The sequence below is a fragment of the Panicum virgatum genome, chromosome 9N (genome assembly GCF_016808335.1).
Source record: "Panicum virgatum strain AP13 chromosome 9N, P.virgatum_v5, whole genome shotgun sequence".
Lineage (NCBI taxonomy): Eukaryota > Viridiplantae > Streptophyta > Magnoliopsida > Poales > Poaceae > Panicum > Panicum virgatum.
Genome location: NC_053153.1, coordinates 61,216,698 through 61,239,713, shown reverse-complemented (window position 1 = coordinate 61,239,713; position 23,016 = coordinate 61,216,698). Strand labels below are relative to the sequence as shown.

Sequence of the window (23,016 nt, the reverse complement as noted above, 5' to 3'; positions counted from 1 at the left end):
AATCAAGTAGAGTTTGCTTCATCCATAATAATTGTGCACAACAACTCCCGCTCGAAATATATTCCGCTTCGGCGGTTGAAAGAACCACCGGAGGTGCTATTTCTATCAACTTTGTACCCGGCATAATCCGAATCCGAAAATCCAACTAGATCAAAATGAGCACCCTTGGGATACCATAAACTAATATTTGGAGTAAATTTCAAGTATCTCAAGATGCATTTGACGACGGTCAAATGTTATTCTCTAGGTGCAGCTTGAAATCGTGCACACATACAAACACTAAACATGACGTCGGGTCTAGATGCGGTCAAATAAAGCAAACTAACAATCATAAAATGACAAAGCTTTTGATCAACCGGGTTACCTCCCTTATCTAGGTCGTGATGCCCATTGGTAGCCATAGGAGTCTTGATTGGTTTTGCATCTTGCATACTAAATTCCTTCAAGATATCCTTCATATATTTAGATTGACACACAAAGGTGCCTTCCTTGAGTTGCTTGATTTGAAGTCCAAGAAAGAAACTCAACTCACCAATTATGGACATATCAAATTTCCTAGACATCGTTTCACCAAATTTCTCACAAAAACTTGGGTTAGTTGAACCAAAAATGATATCATCAACATAAATTTGGCAAACGAACAAGTTTTTGTCAATTGATTTAATGAACAAAATAGGATCAACCTTACCAATTTTGAAGCCCTTAGAAATGAGAAAATCCTTTAAACCTTTCATACCAAGCCCGAGGTGCTTGCTTAAGACCATAAAATGCTTTAGAGAGCTTGTACACATGATTTGACTTCTTATGATCTTCAAAATAGGAAGGTTGCTCAACATACACAAGTTCATTAATCTTGCCATTTAAGAAAGCACTTTTCACATCCATTTGAAATTTTTTTTTGTTATGAGAGCATGCATAAGATGGCAAAATTCTAATGCCTTCTAATCTAGCTACGAGAGCAAAGATTTCACCAAAATCGAAACTTTCAACTTGAGTGAATCCTTGAGCTACCAATATTGTCTTGTTTCTCACAATAATTTCATCTTCATTTTGCTTTTTTTGAAAGACCCATTTAGTACCAATTACATTATAATTCTTGGGCCTCTCCATTAGATCCCAAACTTGATTCCAGGTGAACTTATTCAATTCTTCATGCATAGCATTCACCCAATCCGGATCCCTCAAAACTTCATCTACACGGTTAGATTCAAGAAAAGAGATAAAAGAATAGTGTTCACAAAATGAAGGAATATGAGATCGAGTTTGAACACTCTTACTAATATCTGTTGACGCAAAACGATCACACACCAAAGCCCGAGAGCCCCGTACGCCAAGCTTGGACTGCACTTGATTTAATCCAAGGCGTGACAGTCAATTTGACATGTAAATTGACAAGGAAATAGCAAACCGTCAAATACGAGAGCGTATCGGCTCCGTCAAATATGAGAGCGTATCGGCTGGATTTCTAAATAGTTCTTACGCAGCGTATCGGCAAGGCTCTACCGATACAGATAACGACAGCAGATCGGGTATAAAGAGCGTATATTAAAAGCAATCTACGAGAAATCGGCAAAGAACTGCCGAGACCAGTACGCAGCTAGACGGCTAGATCTAGAGCCGACACGTGCCAGGTAACAATGTGCAGACCCACGAATGTATGGATCTGAACAAAGCTAAGTTTGTAACTGATCTAACCAGCTTTACATGATTTATCGTGAGAACTAGAGAGCTTAAAGCCGATTAAATAAGTTACTAAGCCGGGTAAATTGTGAATAGATCTAAACGAGAAAACAGCGATGCGCCCGAGATCAAAGCTTAGATGAATTCGATAACTTTTGAATAGATCTGAATGAAGCCACAGTGATGCGCCCGAAAGCTAAAGCTCAGATTTACTCGGTAAACGAAGACTTACCAGTAAACCAAATCGCTCGAATGTGAGGCGTCCTTGATCATCTTGAAAGAACTCGTCAAAAAGAAAAAGGATGGTGAAGTCGCCGACAGAAAAGTAAATTGCGAAAAGAGCAAAGTTGTGTTTGTTGGATGTGTATCAATCTTTTACAATGACCGGGGGTTCATATTTATACCCCACGCCAACACAATCCTAACCGATCACGCCAAAGCACGATTCTATTCTAGAAAATAAAACTAATTCTAAAACAAGATATCTCCTACCGAACCGAAGCCAAATTATCTAGTCAACTCCACCTCCCTCGGTCAACAGGATTTCTACCGGTGACGCACGATCAACCTTCCAAATCCACCGTTCGCGCTATACAGAACCTTTTCTCCTTTGCAACACTCTTTCTTGACACGTGTCAAAATCCGATGTCAACAATATCACCCATGATTTGATCCATGGGGTGATCTTTTGCAAGAACATGATGGAGAAGGTGAAGTAGTTGAGCCTACTTGATCTTGTACTTGAAAATCATTATTATTTGAATCTTGTATAATTGGTTGGGCATGATCATTTGAGATAGAGGTTGAAGGATTTACTCTAATAGAAATAGAAGGACCACCTTCATCCTCATCTTCTTCTCTTGGTCTAATATCACCAATTGACATATTCTTGATTGCATTTCTCAAGCCATTACTTCTCACATCTTCAAGATTTTCTTGTTCATTATGAGACCCATTTGTTTCATCCAACTCTACATCATATGCTTCTTCAACAATACCATGAGTTTTGTTGTAGACCCGATAAACCTTGCTACAAGATGATCTAGTTGAGTTTTCTACAAGACCCGATAAACCTTGCTACCCAAGAAGAAAACCTTCATCACATTTACTTTGGAACTTTGATAATCTAGTTCCCTTCTTGAGAATATAGCATTTGCAACAAAACGCTCGAAAATATGAGATATTTTGCTTTCTTCCAATAAGCAATTCATATGGGGTTTGTTGTGAAATCTATGACAATATATCCTATTAGAACTCTGACAAGCTGTGTTGATTGCCTCGGCCCAAAAACTATCCGAAACATTATACTCGAAGAGCATTGATCTTGCCATATCAATTAAGATCCTATTCTTTCTTTCAACAAGACCATTTTGTTCCGGAGTGTATTTGGTTGAGAGGTCATGCTTGATTCCCTTATCATCACACAATTTCTTAACTCTTGTGTTTCTAAACTCACTTCCATTGTCACATCTCACTTTCTTCACATTGAGTTCAAATTCATTTTCGGCCCTTGTTATGAATTTTTTGAATATATCATATGTATCGGCCTTATCATGAAGAAAGAAAACCCATGTATACCTTGAATAATCATCCACTATCACAAGACAACAATAATTTCCTCTAATGATTCTATATGTGGTAGGACCAAATAAATTCATATACAATAATTCTAAAGGTCTTCGAGAGAGAATGATCATTTGAGATAGAGATTGTACCAACTCCTTCAACCTTGCCTCAACTATTGTCACCAAAGATGATATCACTATAGCCAACAATATTTTCATTAAGAGAGGAAAACATTTTTGAATCTCCGGTCATATGTTGAGTGCATCCACTATCAAGCACCCAATGCCTTCCTCCGGCCTTGTAATTCACCTACAAAAGAGAAGTAACTCTTTTAGGTACCCAAATTTTCTTGGGTCCTTGGATGTTAGTGACAAAGGTTTTAGGTATCCAAATGACATTCCTTTTAGCACCAAATATAGGGAACCCAACATATTTAGCACTAACTATACCCTTAGAATCCTTCATAAGAATATAACTAGAATCAAAGGATATAAATTTCTTATTTGTACAATTCTTCTCATTATGGTCTATATTCTTGCACTTCTTACAATAAGGTCGTCCATCTTTCTTCATAAATGTGGCCTTGGTAGCATAGAAGGCCTTCTTGCCTTTCTTTAGAATATACCCAAAACCTTGCCGATTCAAGGTGAACTTTTGACTTGACCAACAATGATTGAATTTGGCTCTACTATCATAGCACTTGCTCAAATCATTGGTCAAACAAATTACTTTCTTCTTCAATTTTTCATTCTCCAAAATAAGTGATTCATCACAAGAAGACATATCACTTGTGCTACATGAAGGGTTAGTGGAGCTAGATACATAACATAATTTGCAAGTTTCACTACTAACCCCACCTTCAACTTAGCCTTGTTCTTGTGAGCAAGCAAGGTATTGTGAGCTTCCTTAAGCTTCTCATGAGTTCAGTGGCATCGTTGAGCATGTCAACAAGATCATCATATGAAAAATTTTCAAGTTCATCATCTTGCAATACCTTTACACCACCTTTTGCCATAAGACAATGTGGTGTGGAGAAGAGTGATGGAGTCTCCTTGATAGCGATCCCGGCAACTCCCTTGGAAGGCTTGTCATCGTCATCATCATCATCTTCATCGGAGCTTGCATTGGAATCCCATTCAACAAAGTAGGCTTACCATTTCTCATCTTCTTGATGAACTTCATCTTCTTCCTCTCATCATTTTTTCTTGTCTTTCTTGTTCTTGTCATTCTTCTTGTTTGGACAATTTATGATAATGTGGCCCAATTCACCACACTCAAAGCATGTCTTGTCCACAAATGGATTTTTATTTGATGATTGCCCTCTCTTGCCAAAGCTTTTCTTGTTCATGAATCTATTGAGTCTCTTAACAAAGAGAGCCATCTCTTCATCCGTTTCTTCTTCTTTGCAATCATCATCTTCTTTATTCTTGTTATTTTGTGCTTTGAAAGCCACACTCTTCTTCTTTTCATGAGTGAGCACTTCTCCCAATAGTTGTGTAGGAGTGGCGGTATTCACATCCGACCGCACCAACAAAGTCACAATTGTGTCATCGGAAGGTTTCTAAAAAACTTGTGAGAGAAATCCACATCCGGCACTTCAAGCCCTTGAGCTCATTCACAATGTCATTTAGCCGGTTGAATATCTCGGCCACACTCTCATTCTTCTTCATGGCAAACTCACTAACACATCTAGATATCCCCACTCACCCAGTCGGTACGAGAACTCCCTCTCCTCGCACCTCAGCTGCACATCGGTAGGAAAACATCACTAGGGGGAGGTAGAATTTAAGTAACACTACTTTAGTTAGTGAAGCCGGATCAAGAGTTGTACGTATAGTTTTACACTCTGCAGGGATTATACACCTGGACCCACTCGAATCGTAGCCAGTCAGGAATGACCCTCCCGGATAACGAGACATCGGTCTACTGTAACGAAACTAACGGCTACGACCACCATCCTACTTTCCCGGGTCTGGGTACCGTCTCCCGTGAGAGATTGTCCCGGGATTGTGAACATCTCCCTGCTGTATCGGGGTTCATGAGGACCAATACCCCTCCACGCCAGTACTGGCCCTCCCTCTGCACTGATCTCTATCCTCCTGCAGGCTTGGTGCCGCGCATAGCTAGCTCGGACCGGATCATTCCTCATAAAGGATAAGTGGTGCGCACACAGACAAAGTTCTGTCACCAGGTCCATCTATCTTGGATCCCAAGGATTGTTTCCCCCTATAGAAACACTTGTACCTGTCATACATACTCGCAGGACGTGCCCAACACACGTCCCTGGCCCTCAATCAACGATCGAGTTAAGTTGCTCACTCCCGCGGTATAACCGTATCCACCCTCTCCTCGTATATAAAGCACTTGTAGGATCAAGAACACCAACTAGAGGGGGGTGAATAGGCGGTTTAAAACTAAAAACACAAACACTAAGAAAATTTAATTAGTAACACAAGAGATCCCTATGTCATGCTACAACTAACTCTAGATTGGATTTGTAACCTAGGATGACAAGATACAAATTAAGCTCTAGTCAAGTAAAGTGCTCAAAGTAAATGCAAGAATTAAAGAGAGCAAAAGAAATAACCGAGCTTGACACAAGAATTTTTTCCCGTGGTGTCGATGATTTGCCGGTCACCCCTAATCCATGTTGAGGCGAATTCAAAGAATCAATCGCTCCTCTATCAAGAGACCTCTTGATCTTGAGCCGGCTTGAATCAAAGAATTTCCCCAAACCACGATTCCACTAGAGTTGCTCTTCACCACTCCGGTGAGGTGAGCACAAGACCTCTCACAACCAATTACGGGGCTCCTCAACAATCTTTTTGGAGGTGCTCCACGAAATCAACTCCTCCAAGCCGTCTAGGGAGCCGCAACTTCCAAGAGTAACAAGTCGATGACGCTTGCTTGAAATTTTCCTAGTGCCACAAAATTCAAACTCTTGATGCAATGCACAAGAAAGCTCTCACACTCACAAGAAGGCAACCCCTAAGCAAAGAGTGTGTGAGAGGGGAAGACCAGCTCAAATATGTCAAGTGTGCTTCCAAAGTGGCCAAGAGGACCCTCAAATGGCCGGCCAATGGGTATATATAGAGTTCCCCTAAAAAACTAGCCGTTATAATTTTTCCCACCAGAGACAACCATTTCTCTGGACGTTTTTGAACACAAGTGGCGGACCGTCCGCCACACTAGGCAGTTAACTTACAAAAATTGAAACCAAGTTTCCTTGTTCTCAAAACGATGTTAGCACTCATGCATGCAACTAGATAATTTTAGCAAGATGGCACTAGAGACCCGTCAAGCACGATTGCAAGGACCCCTCTTGATAGCACGGCTATCTATCCGGGGTAGTGGCGAAACAGTCGATGGCCTGCTCCTAGGAGAGCATGTGTCCAGGGAGGACCAAAGGCACAACCTTTGGCCGAGGTGCGTGTGCGCACGCTAGCACGGCTATGGCAATGCCATGGCTGGCCGGCAGCGGCGCAGCTGCCCGCTGCATGGCAACGGCGACAGCCCTGGGTGACAAGGGGGCCAAAGGGCTGACCTTGGGTGCCCGAGCGCACGCACGCGCACGTGGTCGCATGGCAAAGCCATGGCGAGACCGTGGCAGCGGCAAGAGCAGACAACGGTGACGGCAAACCGCAGTTCTCGGTGACAAGGCTTCGGTAGGTACACACAAAGGGATTAGGGGGTTGCCTAGGCTGCTAGGGTTTAGCTATGACGGCCAATTGGCGCCGCCGGCACGGGAAAATGGGCGAGCAGGGGTGCGGCGCAGAGCTCACCGTTGGGTCTGTGGATGATGGTGCTCGGCGCAGTGGAGAGGAGGTGCAGGAGCGTCGTGGCCGTGCCGTGCAGTGCAGGGACGGTGGTGTAGAGGTACGGGGCGCTGGCGTGGTGGAAATCTCTGATGGCCGGCGGCGGAGCTCTCTCTCCTTCCTCTTCTTCTCCCCTTCCTCTGTTTCTCCCTCTCGCCTTCGATTCCGACGGTGGTGTGGGAAAACCTCAATTGGGTTAGGATTAGGGTTTGCGGCGGCACGGGAAGTTTCTTATAGGCGGTGCCAAGACTCCGGCGGGCCCGGACGCCGAGGAGGGCGCGGATGGAGCGGGGGCGGCGCTGGGGCACATGGCGTGCATCCAAGCGACTCCGCTCCGTGCTCGGGTTTGCATTTAGGAGGTGGCCGACTAGGGGTGCAGGCGGTGGCGTCAGCAGGGCAGGGCGGTGTCAACGCGGCCGGCGGAAAAGGCGAGCGAAGGCGTGAGCGGGCGGTGCGCGGCGGGAAGAGAGGGAAAGGGGAATAGTCCCCTGGTTGTGCGGCTGACAAGTGGGGCCCACCTGTCGGCGGGTCGGGGCGAGCGGGCGATGGGCTGAGGGAGAGGCAGCGGCTTGGGCCGCGCTAGCATGCTTGATGCGCGCGGGGGCGTGCGTGGTGTTTTGGGCTGGCGCTGGGGTTTGGCTGGCCTGGTTGGGGTTAGTGGGTTAGGCCGGTTCGGGGCTTGGGCTGGGTAAGTTAGCGGGTTTCGGCCTGAAAGCTGTTAGGGTTTAGGTTAGGTTTTGTGTTTAATTTGAATAGCGAATTCAAATTAAACACGACTCAAATTTTAAAAAAAATCTTCCAATTAAATTTAGACATCGGAGAGGCATAAATCCCAATGAGATCCAAATATTTTTCACACTATAGTTTAAATCCTTATGTTTAATTTGATTTTATTCTTACTAAGAGAGGAATGAGTAGAATTATCTTTAAATTGTTCTATCAATTTTACACTCCACACAAAGTTTTTTTTTGAAAATCCATATTTTTGCACTTATAAATATTATACAAATTTACGGGATGTTACATCTACCATCATGCAAATTTTGAGATGCAATTCAAATTTGTGCAATGAGAAACAAAAAAAAGACAAATTTACATTTAAATAGTTGCGAGTTCAACTGTTCATCTCAAATTCGTAACATGCTACTATTTATAGGATAATTTCTTTTGTTTCTCATTGCACACATTTCAGTTGTATCTTAAATTTTGCATGATGGTAGATGTTTGCATGTTCTATCCATTCATATTTTTGTTGAAATTTTAGATGGATAAATTTCGCTTCCCGAGAAGTCAAACACTTTTAATTTTGACTAAATTTATAAAAAAATATTAATATTTGTGTTTCTAAATTGATATAGTATAGAATATATTACATAATTAATCTAAAGATACTTTTGTTGTAATTTATATGTATATATATATTTATATATATATTTATATATTAGTATTATTTTATTTAAATTTAGTTAAAATTAAAATTATTTGATTTCTCGGAAAATAAGATTTACAAGTTTTTTTTACGAAAGGAGTGCAATTAAAATGCTTGCAACACTGGATATGTTCTACCGGGCGATAATCCCGGGGGTCGCCTGAAACGACGGGGCGTCGGCGCCACCCGAGCGCCCGGGAAAACCACCCTGGTTTTCCACCTCCGCCGGCGGGAACGGGTGAGGATGAGAGATGAGCCCAAGCGAAGCGACCCACGGCAAGTCCCCCCCAGCCGCTTGCCGCCAAGCAGAGAGATGGTGTCACGTGCCGGGCGCCACCTCCACCCACGCAGAGCCGAGCCGAGTCCACGCGTGCTGCCCGCACCCGGTCCTGGCCTCCAGAAGCCTCCGCCCGCCGCCACGCGGGCCCCCCGGGTCCAGCCAATGGGGCGCGGGCAACTGATCGGATCGCGCCGGCGCCGGCGCCGGCGCCTCGTGTCCACTACCTAGCCACCGCCCGCGGGCCCACCACGCCCGCTCCCAGCCGCTAGTTAGTAAACTACCCCCGGATACGCGCCACCAAGGCCAAAGCCAATCCCCCATTCCCTCAGCTCGCTTCTGGTAATTTCGGTGCTCAAGCAAGGCACATCTCTCCCCTCTCCTCTTCGTCGTCGCCTCTCTTCTCATCCGTCTGGGTGCTAGGAGGAGAAAGATTATTATATTCTACTGCTGGAGGCTGGAAAAAGAAAAAGGAGGAATTTTCCGGAAGCATCTGGAGACAGCGCGGTACGGCCTGACGAGCGGAGCGAGCAGGACTTCCCTGCGGCGGCGGCGGCGGCGCCAAGGGTTAAGATTCACCCCACTTCTCTTCTTTCCCTCCCTTTGCTTGTTCGTTTGGTGAAGCGGAGCGCCGGTTTCATCCGCCCGAGGTTGGAATTCTCTCCGCTCCCGCTGCCGTCCTCTCGTCTTTCACGTTTGGGGGAAGGGGAGCCTTGGATTTCCCCTGTTGGGGGTTGGTAGAGGCGCCTCGGTTCTCTCCGTTTTCATTTTTCTTGCGAGTTATTGGGGGGTTTTGCAAAATTTCTGCGCTCTGGCTTTGGGTTCCGGTTGCTGTTTGATGTGATTCTACTGATTCCTTTTCCCTATTATGACTTCCTGAATTTTTTTACTGTTTTGGATCTTACCGAAGTTGCTTCTGCAGTCTGCTGATTTTTACAGGGGATTTTCTTTGTTTTTGCAGGATCTGATCTACAGCTTCTTGATATCAGCAAGGTGAGAACATCTTCATCTAATTCCCTTGCTTGCTCTACTTTACTTTAGGATTCTTGTCTGTGTGCTTGTCATGGCTCAATTACAGGCCCTTTTGCATGTTTACGCGTTAGATACATAGATGTAGACATGGATTTTTTTTGTCCTATTTTCTCTATGTTTTTTTCGCAGCGTTTGATCTGACTGAGCTCCTAGGTACATGTAGGTAACTATGCTTGTGCGTAGCTGAGGTAATTTTGTTTAGACTTCAGACTATTGGCCAATGGCCATAATATTCTGGATGGGAATATGATTACTTGTTCAGTCTGCAGTTTTTTTTCCATATTTTTCAACAATTCATTTCAATTCGACAATTCCTGCCGTTTTGGTTTGCAGGAGTTGATCAAGAACTGGGGATCCTGAGTTGAATATGATATCAAATCCTGTGGATTGGTATAGTTTCGGACCCGGATAGAATTTGTAGGGATGCCAGATTGGAGGGTGGGCGAGGTAATCTCAGTTTCATGAATTTCTTAATGGGCATAGCATCTTACTACTTTTTATAGCCACAGCATTTGGTACACGAGATTGTAACCAATGATATGTGGTGTAGTTGTTTCGGGATTTAAGAGTTAGATCTAAAAATCCCAGTGATTTAGTAGTTTAGTAGAAGCGAAAGAATTGAGAGCAAGTGAACAACAATAGGTCTCTGTGTGTGTTTTCTGAGGATAATACTACACATTTTCAAATAATCTGTGTAGGTGTATAGATTGATAAATTAGCATGCCAGGGCTTTGCCCAGTGTGTAGAATATTCCTGGTACACTACTTTATTCTCTTTTCAATCAACTGATGCAAGAATGACTAATATATTTATATTGTAGCATTCAAGGCTTCAAGCTAATTTGGTTCAGTATCTAATGGTAATGCTTCAAATCCATGCGCTGCTTAGTTAGCTTGAATGGGTTAGCCTTATTTATTGGTACTGAGCTTAGCATGTTAAGGAAACAGGTTCTTTCACTGAAGTGCGCTTGCCACCTGTAATAGATCTTCATTTTTTTTTGTTGTGGATAGATGAGTGGGGATTTAGTGGGCTAACCCCTCATATGGGGAAGTGTCAGGTGTCAAATACAAAGAGTTTGCTTTGGTTGAAGCAAATTGACCACTATTAACATTTTATGGTTTGATCCGACACACTCCCACTCTAGCATTAATCAACTTGATGCTGGGCTCTGTAATGTTCGAACCCTAGTTGAAATCATATGCTGACTGTTGTCTTGGACCTTGGCTAATAACAGTACTTTGTTACGTTCTCTGGACCCTGTCTTCTCTTGACATTCCATTAGAGGTTACTGAATTTGTCTGCTTCAGGTCTGTGACTAACAGTGCGTTTACAGTTTGAAGGTAAATTCACCGATGACTTTGCCCAGAGTAATAGAAACGAACATCAAAGTGGAGTTGAGGCTCCTGGTGTCACTAATAGTAAGAAGTTGAAGCATGCAGTTGCCAGTGAGAAAATCAACCAGGGTGTCATCTTTGGAGAAAATAACTCAGATTCGCAGAAATGTAATTCAGAGCACATCCAATGTGCCAATGGGATAGTATCCCAGAATATAAACAGTACTGGTGACTGCAAAGATGGCTCAAATGCTTTTACTTTGAGAGAGGAAAATACAATTGCCGAAACCAGATGTCCAACAGATAACTGGAACTCCTGTCAGTTTGGACTGAGCAATGGTTCATCCATTCTCAATAATCACAGTACTCCGCATGATAGCCTCGCTTATGGAGATAATGATTTAAACTATATTGATTGGCCTGGCATTGACAATTTTGAGGATGTCGACACATTATTCAGGTATTCAGAACTTCCAGCTTGTTGGCTAAGATCTTAAGTTGTGTAAAAAGGTCATTATGATAACTATACTTCTTTTTTCCATTTTTTATTTTTGTAAAAAGGAGGTCTGATTCTACATATGGTCAGCAGCAGCTGGAGAACACAGATAGCCTATCCTGGATTCCTTCTTCTTCAGATGCTGTTTACTCTTCTGATGTTGCTTTGCAGCAAGGGTTTGAATCGTCTTATTCAGATTATGGTATTCTGGATGGTCTCTCAGCATTCCAATGTGCAGAAGATAAATCACTACCCTCGGTTGATCCTTCAACTGCTCTATGCGACAATCAATTCAATGATACCTACCTGTTCGATGAGCAAAAGAATGTAAACACATATGATGAACAGGCAAGAGCATTTGTTCCCTTTTTTCTAGTCTGTATTGATTGGCCAAATATTTATCTTCTATTATCTTCAATTCTTGTATCTCTTGTAAACCATAGATCTACCAAGAGGATGTGATGGAGCTGTTGCCCACAGAACAAATATCCAATGGACATGGAAACATTGATATGGTAATTTCTTCAGGTTATTTCAATCAGTCACGCCAAAATTCATGGTCTTTGCCTCTTTGGTGGCATAGGGGTATACTAATTGGATTTTGGTGTATGGCCTAAGCCCCTTAGATGAACATATAGTTGATTTGATGCTCTATTACAAAACAAAAATGGAAAAGTAAACTTAAGCACAATCATGCTACTGTGTTGCTGTTACCTATTACTGTTATGTTTCTATGTTTTGGGGCTGCAAGATCTTGGTACAATTTCCTCCTGCTTGTATATATTTGTACTGGATTTACCACTGGAATGTTTGTTTCTGAGGATGCGTAGTGCTGAATAGGTTGTTCCAAGGTTGAGAGATAAATTACCATAACGGATGGATCATTTATGCAATCTAATCTCATTTTCATCATCGACTTATTGTCATGGTTGCTGTTGCAGGTTGGAAATCAGTTTTCATCTGAAAATGCCATTCAAAGTATAGAAGACAAGAAATTTTCGATAGCCTCAACTTCTCAGCTGAGCTCCTCTCAGAATTTACTGAAGCAAAGGCACTATTTAGATTCCAGTTCACCAAGCAACATTACTTCTGAGTCCTATCCAGAAAAGTTTAGTCCATCTGGTGGTTCGTTTGCACAAAGGAATTCAAAAGGTAGTATCCAAGTAAAATTTCAGATTACTTTCTAATTGTTCTTCTGAACATGTTTGTTTGTCTTGTTCTCTTGTGGTATGATTAGCTGATGTGACCCTTAACTCTACAAATGCAGCGCAGAAGAAAACTGTGATCATACAACCAAGACAGCTTGCAACCGATAATGTGGTGAACATACATCCTCAAACATTGACAAGAAGAGCTTCATATCCTTGTGAGAACTATGGAACTGAAGAAAAGGGGTTAGGGAAAAGAACTTTGGGGGATCATCAAGTTACAATGGGCACTTCAATGGTAGTGGATGGATCATTTGTATCATCTATGTCCTCTGATAACTCAGTTGAAGAAAGCAGCTTTCGACAACTGCAGGACGCTGTTAGTCAGGTATCATGATTTACTAGCTTCTTTTTTTTTAATGTGACATGAAACATAAATTTCATAGATAACGTACAGCTCCTCCATTTCTTATTACAAATTCACGTTGTGTTTCCAAAATATTTTGGTCTTGGCTTTCTGATTTCACTATGTCATAAAACTTGATCAAATGCAGGACCTTTAGCTTTGGTACAACCAAAGTTCCTGTTGGCATCCTTCCTCCTAGAGGAAATTAAACTAGTTTTAATAAACTATCTACTGTAGTATTAAAATTACTTTGCATGTCTGCTTCAGCTGGATGTCCAAACAAAATCGTGCATTAGAGATGGTTTATACCGATTGGCACGAAGCGCACAACATAGGCAAGTTTTTCCAAATACGATGAACAGCAATGGAGATAGCCAGGATGTAAAGGATGCAGAAACTTCGCGCAAGTACGTTGTTCCTAACAAAAGATGTTATCTAGAATTTCTAAATCATGAATCAGTTTTATGGTTTTGAAGACTGAATTGTAGATTTAAATACATTTTCCTTATTGTTTAATTACAAACTAAACAGTGTTGTCTGATTGCTCCTAATTCAAAGCCTTTCGCACCACCTGCTATCTCTAAAATGTCATTATGTAATTTTGAACCTTGTACCTTAGGAACAATTTCTTGTATCTTAGTCCTTGAGATGCTGATTAATTAAGGTTTTTAGCTTTTAACTTGATTTGATTCATAGCTTTTATCTGTGATGCCATGATAATTATGCACAATAACAGAGGGGTCAGTTTCCCTACTAATGTTGCATTTAGCTGCCTACTTTATCACAAAAAGAACGAGAGACAAGAAAGGAGTCAATTGCTCTCCTGGCATAATTTCTTAAGTTAATCTCATTACAGTACTTACAATGCAAGGGAGGCATGAAAATGGCTCTTCCTGTGTGTAGCCTTTTGATGTTTCTGTTTGGCAGGTTTGCTGATCCTCAGAGCATTGAGACGCAGACCAACCCAATCGACCGGTCTATCGCTCTGTTACTTTTCCACCAGTCATCGGACCATGCTGCTGGAGCTGTGGACGACGCCTCATCACTAAAATCCCCTGCTAGCGTATGTTGTCCTCCCTTCCCTGTCGCACAAAACCATCTGGCGTTATAACTTTTGAAGCATGCCGAACCTTTTTACTTCTGCTGTGCAGAAAAAACAACACCAGGGCCCTACTGGAAACCAAGGCGTGATGCCAGCTTCATCGTCGATATATTCGCCAAGAGGGCAGGTTGGGCCCAAGGATGCACAATCCCGGGACAATTACTAAGCATACGATGCTTCTCTCCATTGTCCGGGTTAAAGCCACATGATGTGGGAGCTTCCAACGTCTGTGATTGTTCATAGTGTACTATTGCTGCAGACGTGTGGGGGCGTTCACATGATGTTTCTTAGCTACGATCTGTCAAGCAAGCTTATGGTGTACCCAGTAGTCTCTAGTCAGTCCCAATCACATTGGTTTTGACATGCGTGTACCCTATTGTGAAGGCTGCTGCTGTGACCATAGCAGTCTGCTGACTCACATTTCGTGTAATCTCAAAACATAGTTCCTTTTTTCTCCCAGAGGATTTACCTATTTTTTTGAAGTGCTCAAGTGTTCGGATGGTCTCTAGATGTACCTTTGAACTGGTACAGAAGATGGACAGGGTTGGGTTTTAAAACTTTCAGTCTCAACAAATGCCATGCTAGTAAAATGACGGTTGTATTATGTTGTTTATTAGCTGCTGCAGACTTTGTTTGGTGTCGTTGGGTGGGACCGAGCAATAACACAGTGGGCCCAACAATGCATTAGCGGTTGACCTCTCGTCCTCTCCTTAAAGATGGCAGGCATCTCAATCATTGCGAGTTCTACCGCTACAAAATTTGGTAGGTGCTTCGGCTGCTGAAAGTTCATTCGCTGGCTAGCTTGGCAGTAGTGACTCGCGGAAAGGAGCTGCTGTTTGAATGGAAGTGTGCAGTGTAAGGCAACAACTTAGTGGCATCATGCGTGACAAATTAAAATGGCAAGTACATGTACATACGCATCCGTGAACACACGGGCTGTCGCCCTTGCGATGAACACGTGTCGCCCTTGCGATGAACGTGTCCTGAGCTAGTTCATTAGCTTGAATCTAGCAACGAGATATCCTTTGCGTTTACTGCTACTATGCTTACGCATACTGCTTTGCATTTTATGCTATCCTACTGGCCGACCAACGGGGCTGTCTAATTAACAGCTCTCTTTTTTTTTTCCCTGATAAGCAATCAACAGCTCTTGAAAAGTTCCCAGACAAGTTTAGACAGCGACTTCAAATATATAGCTCTACGACAGTTCCCAGACAAGTTTAGCGATGAGTAGCAGACGCCCATTTCTATTCAGTTTTTTTTTTTTGCGAAGTATTCAGTTTTCAGTAAGTAATACACGTAGCAACTCCAACTCAATTTTCTGATCCCAGAAAGAGAACGTACAAATCCTCCACCTCCAAAAAGTGCCCTATCTGCGGCCGGCCAACCGGTGCCATTCGACATGCCTTGAAAAGAAACTTGTGCTTGTGCAACCACTGCTTCGAGGTCAAACAAATATGGAGCCTGTTGACAAATATGAGACAAACCCTTGTGAGCATCATACACTAGTTTCTAAAAAAAATGAGTGGTTTGTCTCATCTGCTCTAATCCTGTATATAAAGTTATCTGGAATACAAAACCTCGTTCGTCCTATGCCTTATGCTGATGGTATAAGCTGCACAGTTCTAGGGTGAAATGAAAAGGCCCATATGGTTATAGTCCTGGCATCAGAGAATAAAAAGGAATCTATAATTCTATATTGACATTTGGCATATAATGCACCATGCATGAATATATGAACATGTAGTGCTCTAACTACTATCTAGATCATGACATTGATACCACAGACATCAATATCCTGGATATGTTCATACCTAGAAATACCATGTTACCAGAACATCAAGATGACTAAGATTCTTTTAATGCTGGCACTCTAGGGCATGTCTAGGTGACTTGCACAATTCCATAATCAACATGCTTATGGAATCTGCCAGTCGAACCAACACGACCATTAGCAAACAAATACTACTACCAGCAGAACCCATGCTTGATAGATGGTTCAGAATGATTAAGCAATCTGCCAGTCAAACCTCTCATTTGACATACAGCAAGGGATGCCAGTGAAATGATCAGCATCATCAGCACCACCACTGTCATCATCCAAGGAAAACCAGCAGTACCATTGTCAACTGCAAGGACACGTAATCAACTTGCATCCTGACCTTTATCCAAAAAACCCCTCTTCGTTCCATCAAGTAACTAGAAATATACAGGTCACAGGCTACAGTAAGAAACCGTATTGAGATGACAATATCTAATATGTATGTAGTTCTCAAAGTGGCGCAGGTGTTCACAAAGTGCAGTACTGGGAGTCGAATGCCCATGGAATATTTCCACATCACCACCATATAGCTTTAGCAACCAAGAAGACAAATCTGTTTTTTGCCAAAGCTCTAGTCCACTCACCCTGCACTGTAGCAAAGGTCATCTTAGTAATGTGCCAGTAAAAAGTAACAAAATACAAATGATGTGAGCTGTCAATAGGCACCTCAAGCTGCATTATGAGAATGTATGCTATTTAGCGTGGGCTCAAGGGCATCCAGAACGTGGAGAGTGGCTATCCCTGGGCCTGCTAGGAGTTACTTCACGAGAAGGTGCCATACGAGGAGAGTGGCTTTTGCCATGACCAGGGCTTCTACGTGCAGGAGAGCGACTGCCAATAATTGAACAGCAGGGTTAAATTTAACGCATTAAGATATGGCAATACAAAACAGAAAAATAGTACAAGTCCAGTGGGCAAACCTGTATCTGGTATGTTTCCTGTCATAATCAGGGCTAATACTGCGAATTCCGCTACGGCGACGATAATGATTATCTCTGTATCTTTCCTGTTCATACCTCTCCCTACTTCTGCTCCGGCTTTGCTTTCTATAATCTCTGTCCCGATAATCATTTTGATACCTTCAGATAAAAAATAAAGATGATTCTTCAGAAATGTTATACCAAATTTAAAAGTACGAGTAACAGGGCTATCAGACCTGAAAAGACTTAAGCTGCATTGTTGGACTAACTATGTGTACTTACGAAAACTGCATATCAAGGGTTTGTATCAGCATATCATGGTCACATGTCCAACTAGCTTGCTATCACAATCTTATTAATATCATCAACTTGGTGGCACCATTTGGACACTTGAGCAGTGATGTGACCAAACACACCACCATTTTGCAGGGGCTAGGCTCTAAATCACAAGGAAAAGCTACTTACACTCATTTTCATTTCATATTTTTGGTAGTTGAAGATCATTCCTCTTTATTTGGTACCATAGTAGTTCAAGGAGCTATAGCTATATCTTACTAAAGTGCACCAGTTTCATTTAGTGCAGGCTAAACTTTTGAAGACTCAATCTCTTTATTTATTGGTTGATAAGACTAAATATGAGCAGTTTAGGAGACAAATGAATTTAGCAGGCAGCAAGATAAAGAAAGTCAGTAGGGAAATGGGGTCATAGCTTGCTTTCCCTTCAGTGTGTGTAATTCTGAGAGGTCATATAATCATATAGAAAGGTAACATGTCATTGAGACATCATGAATCTTGCAGGCCATACTTTACCTCCATCTCGGACTGCGGCTTCTGAAATGACCCCTTGGCTTTGAAGTTTCTTCTGTAATCCTACCCCTATGACTGCAAACACAAACAAGAAAGTAGTGCATAATAAGTGAAATTGCTTTCAATGATTCGCCATTCTCTGAGCTACTTAATCAATACTAAAACAAGAGTATGAATATAGTTTACACGAATCAAGCAGCATTCTTGTAATTGATTTTCTTAGAAAAAAAGACAATACCAGTTAAATTGGCCATGTAAGTTGACTTTTGGGCTTCCTTCTACTAGACGAGTAAACAAGTAGTTCGGATTTGTATGCATACCATATAAACTCTTAGATGCTATTTCTGAGGTTCATTCACTTATATAAGTAGAGATGAAGTTCTTGACTATGAAATTTAATCAACCAACAAATACACCTACCCAACCTAATAAAAAGACACATGAAACCAACAAACACAAATGCAATGGGTAACAGCTCAAAACCTAAGCACAATTCACATCAAGGACCACTGTGTATCAACAATTAATAGTTAAAAGAAATCCATTGCAAGAAAGTGCAGGAAATGATTTCGAACCACTGAATATATACATCAATCTAGACCACAGGGATGCTGACGATTAAACTACACGACCTATCATTATGGAAGTAAATAGAAGTTAACAATCTTTTGATTGTGAAACTTAACACCAAGAAACACTCCTTGTCATGAGTATTAGAGTCTCACGTAGCCATATCCTTATGTAGACATGTGATTTCCTGTCTACTTCTAAATACTCTTTTTCAGGCATGAAACAACCTAGCCTAAATTAGGTGGTTAATGTTTATAATTTATTGGCATTATCATGGATGGCTAACGTTTCAACCACACTAGAAATTACAATGTGGTTTTCCTTGTATTTAAATACAGAGCCTAAGTATGATGGGTGGGGGAAAAGGACAGCTTGATAACAGATCAAGTAACTTAAAAATCCAAGCAGGAAACTGAAGTCAAACTTGTAAGCATCAATACCTCATTCAACTATAGAACCATCTATCTAAATGACTAAAGCCACCCACCCCTTAATCTCTCAGATACAAAAAATACATACTTTACATCTATTTATTCGTTCTACTGCAGGGCATCTGTTACTGCTACACATGGGACCCATATAACCTAAACTTTTGCTGCCTTAATATAAGTCAACAAATAATTTAATCAGTACATAAACAGGATACTAGAGTGTGAGATCTTACATCTTTTGAGCATTGGGTCCGTACTTTGCGAACTGCACCATGATCACCCTCCCATCCACCTTCCTCCCTGCACAAGAAATAATATTGGAAACACAAGTTTTAGATAAGAAGAATCTCAAGGACAATGGAAGATTTCGCTCCGCTCACCATCAAGCCCGTCGACGGCCTTCTGCGCCTCGTCCTCGTAGTTGTACCTCACGAACGCGAAGCCACGCGAATCTCCAGTCCTGCAGGCGAACAAGCAGGCATAAGCATCCTCCCAAAAGCACCAAAACAACTCCAAAGCCAGCCTCCCGATTTGAGGCGGAAATTGCAATGGCGTCCACCTGCGGTCGCGCGGGATGAAGATGTCGACGACATCGCCGTAGCGGTCGAAGACCGGGAAGAGGTCGTCGGCCGTAGTGCCTGCAGTAGGGGTTCACCGGAGAGGTGAGCGAACCGTTCGGGAGTGCGCTGTAGTCGGGAGCCGGGCACGGACGGGTAGGGGAGCGAGGTTGCTTACGGAAGGAGACGTTGAGGACGAGGAGGGAGAAGGAGTCGCGGTTCTCCGGCGCCCCGGAGCGCCTGAAGTGCGACATCGCCGGAGACGGTGGCGGTCGGGAACTGAGGTCGGCGGCGAGGGGTTCTGGTCAGGGTTTGTTTGGGGTTTGGGAATCGGGACGGGGTGAACGGTCAGATGGCCTCTGCCCGTGGCCCTAGAAAATTAGATTTTGCCAAGTAAATTCATTCGCCGCGTTTTCAATTTCCAAATTTGCAAAAAGAAAATCTATAATTTTGCAGATTGTGACATCCGAGATATTCAAAATTAAGATGAGACTGGAATTATGGGTGCCGTACCGACTTTTATTATTTATGTCGAAATATGCTTAATTATTTAGTTGTATCTCATTCACTAATTCTTAAAATAAGTTCACCTACAGAATCCTAGCAAAACAAAACAAAAGACACACACACACACACACATAGAGAGAGAGAGAGAGAGTAAATTCTCAGAATTGTTTTCCGGTTGTTGAAATCTCATTCCAGGGACTCAATTCGAATGTCCTAATAATCATTTCAAAACCTGATGTGATTTTCCAAAATTACTATGGTAAAATGGCACCATACAAATATAGTTCCTTTAAATATTTTGCAAATGTAGAAAATAGAGGCGAAAAAACTTTTGCAAGCTCATTGATTGAAGAAACAAGAAGGTTCTGCAAATAAACTCTTGGATTGACAGTTGACAATTCAAATAATGAAATGTCTGTGGTTCAGGATGGAAGAATGCTCTGGTAGCTGCTACTGCGAGTAGAGTACAAGCATAATAATAATGTTATTAAAAACCGTATAACTCTCAGTAAAAATGTACTACTTCGTGGAGCCGCATATTGCCATATTATGCCTGCACTGCTTCTCAACTAGGAGGAACTGTCTTCCTGCAAGGACTCTGCCTCGATGGTAAGAACTTCATGGGCACTCATTGGCAAGTGCGTAGGTCAAGCATCAGTCTGTTCAGCTTCGCCTTCACCTGCAGGTACCAAACAACAATTGGTAAGACGACATGCTTCAGTTGACAGAACAGCCTATTCTGTAGCTCTGCTTGAAATAAATAACGGGTTTCTGTAAATGGATTGAAGGGTAAAAGTGCAGGTTATCACCTTGCAGATGAGAGTGGAATCCGCAGGTGGTGAGGTGATTCGCCAGTTTCTCGCCCAGCTGCTTCTGCCAATCTTTGGTTGCCTTCGCTTCAGGTGTCGTCCACACAACGGCGGTAGCCTTCTCAACATCAACCGTGGCTGAAGCAACCTCAGGCTGCGAAAACGGCCAAGCTGAGTTTCAGTTAGATGGTGATGGTACCTGGAGACGCCGCTGATAAGGTGTCCAAAACAAGGTAGCCACAGATGGGTTCGGATTCGGAGTCACAGAGCAGAAGTGGTGGATTAGAGACTGATCCAAGCATGCGAAAGCAACCCGTGCAGGCGTGTATGCAAGTGCCAGTTTTACAGATCCATCATTCGCATCATATTATCAAGAATGCGCAGGACATCACTGGCAGCCACATTGATTTGATTGTTCTGCTCTGTCTCAAAACACGAACAATGCGCGACACCCTGCGACCGATTCAGAATTTGAATTCCAAGTACATGGATTGATGGATAGGAGGACACTGCACAGGAAGTGGTAAGAATACTGGATCCAGGTTGTTCAGTTCAGATGCGTTTGCCGTTGTATCTGTCTCCAATAACCGAAGCGGATCGAATCGGAAGGCTGGAGACGGTACGAAGAAGATGCAAGCAGCGCATGTAACGTACCTGGTTCTCGAGGATCCGCTTGACCTTGGCAGCGCATCCGCCGCACGACATCCCCTGCACGCGAACAAGGCACACGCAGCAGCTCGTAACCTGGCGCATCACATCACCCATGGGAACAAAAATGTAGCAGCGACCAGTGGCCTATGCAGGCACGTGCGGGCCGTGCGATCGCACAGGGCCTCCAAATTTAAAGAACCCCAAAATATTAGATATACATTAGATATAATCATGTAAAGACTTTAATTTAGTTGATTGTTGATCCAATTTGTGGCAAAATATGGCCCAAATTGCTCCTAAAAGATAAATCGTTGTAGGCGTAGCACATGTCACTTCCTTTTACATGGGTGCTACCCGGGGTTGCTTCGTTGCTAGAACAAACTTTTTTTTGGATTTTTTTTTGTTGCTCAAACAATAACAATTGTTCCAGCAATAAAAGAAATTATTCCGGAACAAAAAATAGTTATTGGACTTTTTGTGATGATTTAACTGCCAGTCACACGGGTGACTTCTAACATTTGTGATTTCACACAGCACATCGCGCTTGCCGACTGCTATCGTTTGGTATTCGCGATCCTGCACTAGGCCACTAGGGCCCAGTCCATTGTTTCGCACAGGGCCCTCGAATTTGCCGGTACGGCCCTGGGCCTATGCACGAGCATTACCCCGACATGGACCACGATGGCGTCGGCGTCCGACGAGTCGGGCTCACCCAGAGCCGCGGCGGCCGCTGCAGCACCGGCGCCGGAGTCGTCCCCGCCTCCCCTCCCGCCGCCGCCGCCGCCCGCGGAGAAGCGGTCCCCGCCACCGCCGCCACTGGACGAGGAGGATGGAGCGGAGATGGAGGCGAACCAGCCGCGAGGCCGCGCCGCCAGCAGTACGGGCCTCCCCGCGGCGGGGAGAGGGAGGGGCGCCCTCGTACCGACCGCAGGCTCCATTGCTGCTCTGCTACGACCTCCTTAACTGCGGGAGCTTGGTGGTAGTATGTAAACTAATCCTCGTGGCGCTTCTTGGCGGCGGGCGTTGCGTTGGGTTATCCATTCGGTTCGATACTTCGGGGCCGTTTAGTTCCCAAAAATTTTCACCCAAAAATTTTCAACACCCCTTTGAATATATGTATGAAGCACTAAATGTAATTAAATAACAAAACTAATTACACAGTTTGGATGTACACGACGAGACGAATTTTTTGAGCCTAATTAGAGCATGATTAGTCATAAATGCTACAGTAACCCCACATGTGATAATGATATGGTCAAATGCCTCAAAAGATTCGTCTTGCGGTTTCCAAGTAAGTTCTGAAATTAGTTTTTTAATTAGTGTTCGAAAAGCCCTCCCGACATCTGGTCAAACACTGATGTGACACCCAAAATTTTTTCGATTTGCTGGCTGGGTCTTCACCGAACCCAGAGCCAGGCGGTTTTTTATTTTTATATTTTTTCAAAAAGAATTTACAGAAATGTATTTTTGGTTTTAGAATTTACAATTCTATACCCCTGTCGCCCCACCACTTGGCGGCAGGGGGCCTGCCACCCGGCAGGGGGCGGTAGGGACCTATATGTAAATAAAAATGAATTTTGTTTGCGCGGAGGTCTTTGGCGGGGCCTGCCGCCCCCCTGCCGCCAAGTGGGGCGGCAGGGGGCGGTAGGCTCCCGCC

General features: G+C 43.1%; 3 protein-coding genes across 4 annotated transcripts; 1 reads left to right on the top strand and 2 right to left on the bottom strand.

The window, feature by feature from the left end:
* The first annotated feature begins 9,029 nt into the window (after nt 1-9,029).
* Nucleotides 9,030-14,875, top strand: LOC120693168 (protein LNK1-like). Its single transcript, XM_039976584.1, has 11 exons — nt 9,030-9,334; nt 9,729-9,760; nt 10,133-10,246; nt 11,133-11,593; nt 11,695-11,977; nt 12,073-12,144; nt 12,571-12,781; nt 12,897-13,165; nt 13,451-13,590; nt 14,111-14,246; nt 14,335-14,875. The coding sequence occupies exons 3-11, from the start codon at nt 10,223-10,225 to the stop codon at nt 14,449-14,451; spliced, it is 1,713 nt and encodes a 570-aa protein (XP_039832518.1). The 5' UTR covers nt 9,030-9,334; nt 9,729-9,760; nt 10,133-10,222; the 3' UTR covers nt 14,452-14,875.
* Nucleotides 14,876-16,055: 1,180 nt separating this feature from the next.
* Nucleotides 16,056-20,081, bottom strand: LOC120691674 (serine/arginine-rich splicing factor SC35-like). Its single transcript, XM_039974822.1, has 8 exons — nt 19,571-20,081; nt 19,395-19,473; nt 19,216-19,295; nt 19,069-19,135; nt 17,838-17,909; nt 17,028-17,186; nt 16,774-16,938; nt 16,056-16,697 (listed from the first exon to the last, which is right to left on the bottom strand). Exons 1-7 carry the CDS (start codon nt 19,644-19,646, stop codon nt 16,815-16,817), a joined length of 657 nt encoding a protein of 218 aa, XP_039830756.1. The 5' UTR covers nt 19,647-20,081; the 3' UTR covers nt 16,056-16,697; nt 16,774-16,814.
* Nucleotides 20,082-20,228: 147 nt separating this feature from the next.
* On the bottom strand, nt 20,229-22,371 carry LOC120691675 (copper-transporting ATPase PAA1, chloroplastic-like). Of its 2 annotated transcripts, none has more exons than XM_039974823.1 (4): nt 22,025-22,371; nt 21,363-21,452; nt 20,709-20,862; nt 20,229-20,578 (listed from the first exon to the last, which is right to left on the bottom strand). In XM_039974823.1, the coding sequence occupies exons 1-4, from the start codon at nt 22,295-22,297 to the stop codon at nt 20,547-20,549; spliced, it is 549 nt and encodes a 182-aa protein (XP_039830757.1). In that variant the 5' UTR covers nt 22,298-22,371; the 3' UTR covers nt 20,229-20,546. The 2 variants fall into 2 exon arrangements, with proteins under 2 accessions (XP_039830757.1, XP_039830759.1); XM_039974825.1 differs by having other exon boundaries at nt 21,363-21,416.
* Nucleotides 22,372-23,016: the final 645 nt, after the last annotated feature.